Raw genomic sequence first — 10,414 nt, 5'->3', positions numbered from 1 at the left:
AGATCATATTGCATCTTAAACACTCTACAGTTTCTCTTCTTCTTGTCAAAAGTCTACTTAGGCCAATTCAATTGCTTTAGAATTCAGTTGACAAGCCAAACTATTTCTCTCTATTTTTATTGCAATAGTATCCATGTATAATTCACTTACGCTGTCGCGTGAGTTACTGCATTTGTATCCTGAACTTCCAATAATTGTCTGCCTTTTGTCAAAGTCCACACATGCTGGTTCGATTAGTGTAGAACACCCTTTGATGAGACAAATTCTTCTTATCTCTTTCAAACTCAATCTCACTTTAACATATCAACCATTAGCCCATTCACTCCAAGCTTGGTTAACTTTACGTTTTCTAACTTTTCTCTGACTGAACTTCTTTTTAACATGACTTTACTTTTACTCTCTCTTTCCATTTATCTGGTCGCAGCTATTTATACATCTATCACTTAGACCTTCTAGAAATCTCCATAGCCTCAACATCAATGAATTACAAACACAAAATGAATAAATTAATAATACTATGTACACTAAACAGTCTTTTATATCTGACATAATCTGTGACTAAACATAGTAGTACTATATATTTCTAGAAAGATGAATTCCTGAATGTGTTATTTCTAATTAGTTTTTGATTTATAGCAAAAAACTTTTAGCTTAATCAATGAAGATTTTATTTACGTAACTTTTAGTAAAATCTTGTAACATGCCAAATAACTATCAGAGTATGATAAATATTATTTATTAATACAACTTTTATACAAAATGTCAATCAGTGATTAAGTAGTGTCTGGCTGAGACTTTGTAACTATATATCACAATCTCTAAACTCAAACACAAGATGAACATAATATATATTCTATAACATAAAATTTAATAATAACAAAGGACCTGTTGGATCATGTAGGACATCCCATCGACTAAAAAAAAAATTAAAAATCAAAACAAAACACTCAAAGCCTGCCTTTATCATGCACAAAATAGTTATTGAATCTTTCTTTAAACTCTCTGAAGTTTAATGCATATACCGTATATGAAGGCAACCCATTCCAAAGGCCAACCTCCCTGTCTTAACTAAAGATTACTCCTATCCTGCCGAAATTTGTAAGGCAAGAAAGTAAAACACCATCTAATAAGCTACTAAAAACAGGATGTAAAAATTTTCCAGGGTCAATAAAGTTTTTGTGTAATATGGTTTGCAGAATATATGTTTGGAATTTATCCCATATGAATAGATTTTTGACTTATTACTTTCTTTTAAGCTTGCTATGAAACCATTTTGAATAATTTTTTATGCAGTAAGTAAAATATTTCTGTTGTTCTAGGATTGAAAGCCGATTTAATGGAAAGACTTCATCAGGCACTGATTGAAGAAGAAGAGGTAAAATGCTTCAAATACATTTTATGGTTTTTGTTAATGTCAAGTTTTTGGATTTAGTTTCTTGCAAAAAATTTTAGTAATAGCAAGATAATAAACAGTTTAAAGGTGGGCATTTTCTCCAGGTCTTTGGATGACCAAGGTGGACATTTCCAATGCATCCCTACATATTTCTGTGGCGGAGCATTCCCTTCCATATCTGAACTACTATTTTTATAATTTCATTTTGCTATTCTTAAATGTCTGCAGAAATATGTTATACAAACAGATAATAAACATAATCATTCACTATTTAAACATAATTTCCAATAAGGTACTCTCCCTCCACTCACAAAAAAAATTAGCTTTTTTGTTTTGTGCTGCCCTCTATATTTGAACTTTTTTCAGAAACACATGCTACAAGTCTTCATCCTCCCTCTGTTGGAATCCAAAGTTCAAACACGTCTCTCATGCAAATCATCATACGTCACCTCTCCACCATTAGGAGAACACTACTATCATGTGATGCATGTTACTCTCTCTACATGCCACTACCAAACTATCAAGTCTTGTTTGGCAGCTGTTGATTTTAGACATTCTTTTTACATTTTTCAGTTGCCTTGAAGTTTTTTTCATTTTTTATATTCTTCATAACTTTATTTACTACATTTCACAGTTGTGGAGTTAATATTTTAATATAGCATTACTACATTACTTCCTTGTATTTCCTGCTTATGAATACCAAAGTTACAGTCACCACTTCTGATACTTTGTCAGTGTCAACCGTATTTTCAGCCGTGGGCGACCTGTCGGGGGGTACATTGTTGATCATTTGCCGGGAGATTGAGTGGTATGTGAGTCAACCTCTCTTGCCTACTTCAGTTCCACTTCCTCCTGAGCCTTTCGGGCCGTGCCAGGCTGAAGACAGTTTTTATCGCTTGTCCCCCCCCTCTGGACTTTATCTCTTAGGTATGTGATGTTTTGTCTCTTGCACCTGTTTCCTATTGACCTAGACCTTCTCTCTTATACAAAACAACTTCCCAACCCTATTTAGTATTTCCCCTGTTCCCCGATATTAGGGTTCACATGGACCATTTTGCCTCTCAACTGGGGAGGGCGTTAGTATTCCTAATCCCCCACAAACATCGTATCAGTCTGCCCTTGCTTATCATCGTGAGGACTTTCCCTTTCTCGACCAACAGTTGTTAGGGTCGGTTCTACCTGTTTGGGGGTGCAGACCCAGATTACCCTGTTCAACTTACCCAAGCCCAATTTTCTGCCTTCATCTCACCCTCACAACCCTTTTAAGGTACCTTTCTTGATCCGTTCCTTCCTTCTGCATTGGCCACCAAGGCATTCGTCACTCCCAGACTGGGACATTAACGTGGTCCTTCATGCCCTCACTTTACCTCCGTTTAAACTTCTGTCTATATATTCCCTGGTTCTCCTCTCTTTGAAGGTGTATTTCCTCCTTCTCCAGGCCTGCAAGCACTGTAGGTTGGATATTTTTGCCCTCGACATTACCAGGTCCTTGTACCACTCCTCCTATCTTTTCCTTTATCCGGATCATGCTTTCCCACCCAAGACCTCTGTGGCTTGAGAAGGTCAGTCCTCCTCTTCCCCTATCTGTCTATCCTCTATATCTCATTTCTACCCACATCCTGTTCCGGATAGACTCTTCTGTCCTGTCCATACCCACGTTGTTATATTGCTCGCATTCCTTCCTTCCTTCCGGGGTCCTCATTCCTACCTTTTTATTCCTTAGCAACCTTCCTCTTCCCATGATCTTTCCCCGGTTACCCTGACCAGCATGATCTCTTTTACGTTTTCTCACATCAAACCTGTAACCTTACATTTTCTCTTGCCTCTCATCTTCATCGGGCATTGTAAGAGATTCTAAGTAAGGGCATGTGGATGACTCCACACACGTTCATCTCCCACTACCTACACCACATCATTGTTTCTGCTTCCTTGGGGTATCTCCTTCCACCTATGGCTATTGTGCAGACTTCAGCATGGCTGTGACATGAGGTAAGCCCTCACTAATGCTTTCTTTTCTTTCAGGGGCCCCTGCTTCAGCTTCACTTTGGATCCCGCACTGTGGCAAGTGGTGCCTGACCAGGTATTCTGTCTGTACTTGGAATGGGTTCCACTTAGATGGCCATAACCATTCGTAGACATCTTGATATCAAATCTGCACTGTAAGCCATGTTGGTTCTTATACATTTTCCATGGCTATGTATGCTCACTCTTGAGATGGAGTGTTTCACAAAATCACTAGAGTGTACATTCCTTGTGATAATTCCTTCATAATATGCCCATCCTAGACTGTACCACACATGGATGTCATGGGTAAAGCAGAAGGGGATTGCTGCCTGTCCCTGCCATGCCTATATTGAATAAATCAGTGTGGTCTGCTTTTTAATATAGGGTTTTGTGATCACTCATTGCATTATCTCAGGTGTTGCAGTCTCTCCAGACTCTCCACTGCATTTTTCCCTCTTTCTTTCAGTGGAGTAGAGGAGTCCTTACCACTTACAAGTTGCTGGGGTGGTTGACAATGGTGGCAACCTGCTGGATGGGTTCCACAAAGATAACTATAACCATTCAGCTCAGAGTAGAGCAGTGGTGTTCTGCTGGTGGAGAGGGAGTTACAAGATCCTCCGGATGAGTAACAATTTCCCGGAGTTGAGATGCCCAAATGCAGTTCACCTCTCGGATTAGGTTCCCTCCTCCTTCCCTCGCATGGATGTCAGTACCCACCGAGTGAGGTTTTAGATATCAGGTCAACCAATCACATAAGTCCTCACACAAGTTTTGGGTTTAGATCCACTGCCAACTTGTCTTGTGTGTTGTGGGTCGCAGAAGGTCTATGTCAGCAGTTTCCTCTTCTATTCTGGGTTTTCCCTCACTAAGTGATGAGGTTGTTACTGACTTGGGGCTGTTTTGGGCTGGTTTCACGGTCGCAGGCATTGAGTGCATGCGATGGGCTTCCATCTGATTCCATTGGACACATTACTCGATCCCTGGCATTAGGCTACCCATGTGAGTTCCTGGAGTAGAGTATTAGGTTCTCTCTTGACTCTGGGACTTGAAGTGAAGATGGTATGATCCTTGTTCTACCTTCGCGAGGATGCTGGTACCCAGCGAGTGAGATTATGGATGTAGTTGACTTACCGAGTACGGTCCATCGTGTCCTAGCTACTCTACACCATGGGACACATCCTCACATGCCCTCTTTCCATTGCAGGATTGAGTGATTCTGGTTTCTGTTTAAGACCACATTGCTAAACTATCCTCTTCCATGCAGATGTGCTCCCTTTAATGTTCTGCTGTGTATGGTCCTCCTGATCATGTTGATTTTCCTGGGGAAGAGATACCTGGTTCAGATGTGGTGTGATACCCCTCCTCAGATCATCTGATCTGTTCCTTTCATTGTGGGGGTGTCCTCCGGATGCTTCCTGGGGGATACGCCTTTGCTTCTCCATCCACCGGTCCCTCCTCAATTTCATTGTGGTATTCAAGCTAATCTTGTGAGTGGAGGGAGAGTAACTTATCGGAAGTTATAATTTTCCTAAATGAAAATTTATTTCTGATAGCTATTTCCCTCCACTCACACTTCCCAACCATCCTTCCCACAATCTTACGTAGCTCGCATCTTCTGCCAGACTTTGAAGTGATAGTTCGGTAGTGGTGCGTAGAGGGAGTAACATGCATCATGTGATAGTAGTGCTCTCCTATTGGTGGAGAGGTGATGCATGATGATTTTCATGAGAGACATGTTGGAACTTTGGATTCCAACTGAGGAAGGATGAAAGTTTGTGGCATGCATTTCTGAAAAAGTTTGCATATAGAGGGCAGCACAAAATGAGAAAATACAATCATGTTATCTGAGGGAAGTGCTTATCAGAAATACATTTTCATTAAGGAAAATTATAACTTTCATTATTTCAGTTTAGAAGAACTTGTTACCAGTTCATATTTGATAGAAGTGATCATCCTAATATTTTTATTTTCTAACTCTTCTGTTGTTGCTGATAACTGTAACTATAAGCTGGCTAAGTGTGTGCACATAGTCCACTATAATATTATGTTAAATACCTAGGAAACAAATTATTATGAATATTTAGTTGCCATAGCTTTGTATTTTGGTATTGTCCCATCTCTTGTTTGCAAATTCCAGTTTTCTGTGAATGGCATTCTTTTGGAAATTAATGACCACTGCACTTATTATAGCTTGCTGTTACACTGTAGGATTAATGACCATATTTCTAAAACTTTTGCAATGTCAGCTTTTAAATGAAATGGAAGTTTATAAAATGGCTGCAGACTAGCTGTAAGCAGACTTAAATAACATTTATAGTCATATTTGTGTTAACAGGTTACGACTAACTATAGAACCATAGAAATTTTAGAAATATTGCCAGTTTATGAATAATTGTAATTAAATAAGTAAACAACAGATAGTTAAATGTGATACTAAACTGAAAAAGGTTGTTTACAGCATTGTTGTCAGTAGAAATGGTCTCTCCTCCTCACAGTAAGCTTTTACTATATTTCAGTGTCATTCATAAATACGAGGTGTATTACCCCACGTGTATATCATATATATAATTGTGTATTATTTTCTACTCTAAATGATAGTTTATAGGCACCCTGTTTATTATAAAATGCTACAACAAAAAATTAGTTAGGGTAGGATGTGAAGATTTTATTGGTTCTACTATGTCTCGCAGGTTTAATGCTTTGAGAGTGGTAGATCTTTAAAATTGATTAATAAAGCAATAACACAATAAATTTTGTAGTGAAGATAAACATGTCAAAAGCAATAAACTATTTCTTTTTGATATAGGTTGAAATTCATAAGGGATCAAGCAAAAGTGGAGAAGGTGGAGATTTCAAAGATGATAATGGAAATAATGAAGAAAAGAAAGAAAGGGTATTGTGATTCATTTATTTACCTTATAAATATTTAGTGTATGACATTTTAGATAATTTACCATATTCCCAATTAAATATATGCTTGATTTTGTAATTTTTCTGTAATACATTGTTACAGATATTGTTTGAACAACAAAAAGAAGCTTTAGGCTTAGAACAGATAAGATTATTGGAAGAAGAGAAAGTTCGTAAAGAACATGAGCTAATTCAGAAAGCTCAGCAGCAGCAGGAATTGTTGACTGTTGAGAAGCAAAAGGAGTTGTTAGCTGAACAGCAGCAGCGAATACTAGTTGAGCAACAACAACGACTTCTTGCTGAACAAGAACAGCAGCAGAAGATTATGGGTGAACATCAACAGAAGGTTTGTGTGAACTGTTTTTAAGAAATAACAATAATAGCCTATTCAGTAAAACTGTTGCATAAATATGCCTAACAGGCAGAAACAAACTTTGACTCTTTTGTGTATAGACTGTGATTCAGTAATGCATTGGGATTTTGCTTGTTTAAGGAATCTGTTATTTCCAAGATCGCCAGTATTACACCAAAAACATCTATTGTTTGTGTGATCTTAATGTAGTAGTAAATTGGGAAGTTGATATATCTGTTCTCTCTTAATAATTATAATATTAATTAATGTACTTATGGTAAAAAAAAATGCTTTAACATAGTAAAGCTAGTTTTTAATTAACTATCTGATCATGGGTTTGGCCAACTTAACTGACCTGTATCTGTGAAGCTATACATACTAGTGTTCACTATAATTCTGCACCTTCACCATATTTGATGAGCTTTTATTAAACATTACAAGTCTGTTGTATGTAAAAAAATCTAATTTTTAAAAATAAAATATTTTTACTAATGGCTTGTCTGTGAATTTACAAAGCCATTACTGAGTCAGTCTGAATAAAAAGTGATTTTCATCCTAAGATTGAATTTACTTCTTTTCATTTCAGAGTTTTAGTTTCCATTTGCAAAAACATCTAAAACCTCTTAAATGAATATCAAAAGTTTTTTCACATGGGCATTTCCTTTCAATTTTATGGTTGTATTGCTCTTTACTTTGTATCCATTGGAGAATTAATCCTTGCATCAAAAGGAATAAATCACTGCAGGAGCCCATTAACTGTTTCCTTATAGGACTAACATAAAAATCATGTGATAGGTGGGTATAATGTTCCACAGAGATCTAGAGCTCATGAAATTTCAGATGCTTTATTTTACCGAAGATTTTTTTTTTTTTTTTTAGGTAAGTTGAGAAATTTCTAATTTTTACATGTTATTTACTTTATTAAAAATCACATGATATTAAATAAACTATGTACATAAAAAAAAGATTTATAGTACTCATGGATAATTGAGCTCACTTGCTCTTGAGTAAAAATTGTAAACATTCTTCCGTAACTCTTGTTGAGTCTCACAAATTGGGATGTCTGAAAATAATTCATGTAGCTTTCATATATTCACCTTAGAACACAAAGAAATTATCAGTCCCTAGAACAGAATGCCTCAAAACTGCTGTAATCTACCTGGCTTTCTAAGTAAGTTATAAATAGTTGTTCAAAATTCCTGTAGTATTCAAAGCACCAAAATATGATTACCATATACCAGTCAATTCTGCTGACTAATGGTGTGATAACTAAACAGTGACCTGCAAGGTTTATGTAGAGGAGAATCTGCTATTTCTATTAGTTATAACTATGTCCATCAGCCATAAAAAAGTTTGTATTTCTAATTTGTTGGAAAGTACAGCAGCCTATTTTTGATACTAGGAAATTCATAAGTAGAGAAATGTGAGCTCAGACACATCACATGTCAGAAAAATGAAGCTTGGGAATTTTATGAATATTTTTTTTAGAAATTAAGACTGACTTAATATGTATACACCAAGATAGCTGCCTTTCACAGAGGTTTTGCAGCCAGTCAGACAGACTTCTGTCTCTGATGGTGAACTAGTTTTTGAAGCAGTCTCTGGCCAGTATTTCCAGTTAACCAAAACACTGGTAACCATGTATAATTCATAGTTTGACTTCAATTACAGATTAATTTTTTAAGAACATATATTCATGAAAATCATCTATGTACAGAGTTGTTTCATGAAATTACATTTTATTCATATATTATAATTGCCAATAGAAGTGTTTGCTGATTATGCAGTTGTACATTGCATCGTTATTATTGAGATGAATATAGGTTAAAACCTTATTTGTGGTTTTATAGGGACACAAATCAGATGTATTAGATAGAAGTTATTGTTTATACTTTCATTGTTTATGCTGAAGGAATGAACTTTAAAGTTTTCTAATTTATTTGTTTCAATATCATCTGTTTTGCTTAAGGTTTTGAATGGGTAGCTTTAGATGTCACCATGAGAAACTATGTTTAGAATGTCATGACAGATATATATTTTTTTCTGATAGGTAAATCTACAAACTTACTGCATGTAGGGGAGAGTTCAGACTTTTTTTTTTGGTCCAAAAATATTCCCTGACCATCCATCTTAAAGCTTATTCTAAGTAAATCCCTTTTTTTTGTATTTAATAATGATAAATGTTTGGATTATGTTTTGTATCTTGTCCTGGTATTTGAAATTTACTGGTCAAGTAAAGATGGTCCTAACAATACTGATGAAGCTAATTGTGTTGCATGAAAAAATTTGTCTAAATCTATGATTTAATTAAATTGTGAGCAATTTTTCCATAAATCATCATTAATAGCATAACCATTTTTGTAGTTAATTTGTATTTTGTTAGTAACATACACAATGAAAACTGTTTCCCAAATGATTGTGAGCTGCTATTATTATTTTGAAGTCAGTTTCCATGTGGCTTATACATTAAGTTTTAGAGTAAATTTATGAAATTGTGTAAAATCTCAAATTATAATTGAGAGATTGAGTAAAAAGTTCAATAGGCTTACCATTATGGATCAGTTTAGTGTATTAAATTTGTTTTGTGAAAAGTAATGAAATGGTAAACTTGAAAGCAATAATAATACTTCAAATATATGGGATTAAATCACAAGCTCTATTTGGTTATTTTGATGTTAGTTACTGACCATGCTTGATTTTGAATTTTCTTGTTATTCTGAAAATTAGCTGTCTCTCAAAATATTTTTAGGAACCAACAGCATTCCTTACATAAACCTGAGAACGTTTTTCTAAAGCAATGTTTTTCTCATGCCTTTTTTCTTTTTGCATATCCCCTATCCAACATGCACAGTAAATTTTCATTTTAAGATTAAAAATGTTTTTATTCATCAGAAAACTTTCAAATTTCACAGGTAAAATCCTCATAATGTTCAGATAGTTATCAAATGTTTCTTAATAAAAAAACTTTATATATTATCTATTATTTTCACTAACAAATACCTGTTTGGTCAATTTCACTGATCTCATAACCACCTTAAAAAAAAAGGAAATAAATTTAAATTATGCCTTTTACGTTCTAGAATGACTACCGATTATAACATGAAAACATAAATGTGTAGACTAAATAGCTTAAATCTCATAACATTATACATATTTATATATTTATTATTTTTGTTATATTGATCTTTCAGCCATGCCTGGTTAACAATACAGAAGTTACAATGATGTGGCGCATGTGCACTCATGTTAGTGTATCCAATAAAATATAACTGATTTTTAGTCTCTACAAAGTGATCTGTCTTAGCTGTGTTTAGTGGACTAGTATTTTGTAAAATACAGTCACCTTTCAATTATTATACATTATACTTCTTAAACTTATTTTTCTTAAAACATAGAAAAGTAAATAAAGGAGTAAAGCAAACAATTATCTCTTCTAGTTCCAACCTTTGTACTCAGTTGATGCTTGTCGTATGTTGCTAAACCTTAAGAAATTTTGCACGTGGAGAATGTGAAATGAAATAATTATTTTTTGGTTTTTATATATATACATTTGAATAACCAAAAAATTATAGATTACTATATCAATACCATAGAATTCCATTATAATTTATCAAGTTTAGTAATTAAGCTGTACTTGGGCCTAAAACAATATGAAATTTTCGAACAGGCTAAAGACTCAACTTACCAGCACGAAGGTTTTGTCTCGAAAGAAAGAGATGATGCTGTTATATTTAAAAATGGCTGAAAAAGCCACA

The 10,414-nt window shown here is 34.9% G+C and overlaps 1 protein-coding gene across 2 annotated transcripts in view; it reads left to right on the top strand.

Annotated features, from left to right (window-relative positions):
- LOC106470687 (splicing factor 3B subunit 2-like) overlaps nt 1–10,414 on the top strand; it is a 56,357-nt gene that overhangs the window by 2,074 nt on the left and 43,869 nt on the right. For both annotated transcript variants that reach the window (XM_013931247.2, XM_013931248.2), the window contains exons 2-4: nt 1,320–1,375; nt 6,204–6,290; nt 6,411–6,653. In XM_013931247.2, the coding sequence (XP_013786701.1) occupies nt 1,320–1,375; nt 6,204–6,290; nt 6,411–6,653 (386 nt within the window). The remainder of the gene's footprint in view (nt 1–1,319; nt 1,376–6,203; nt 6,291–6,410; nt 6,654–10,414) is intronic.

The sequence above is a fragment of the Limulus polyphemus genome, unplaced genomic scaffold (assembly GCF_000517525.1).
Source record: "Limulus polyphemus unplaced genomic scaffold, Limulus_polyphemus-2.1.2 Scaffold4159, whole genome shotgun sequence".
Taxonomy (NCBI): domain Eukaryota; kingdom Metazoa; phylum Arthropoda; class Merostomata; order Xiphosura; family Limulidae; genus Limulus; species Limulus polyphemus.
The sequence above is the reverse complement of the archived record's forward strand: the minus strand, read 5'-3'. Positions and strand labels throughout refer to the sequence as shown.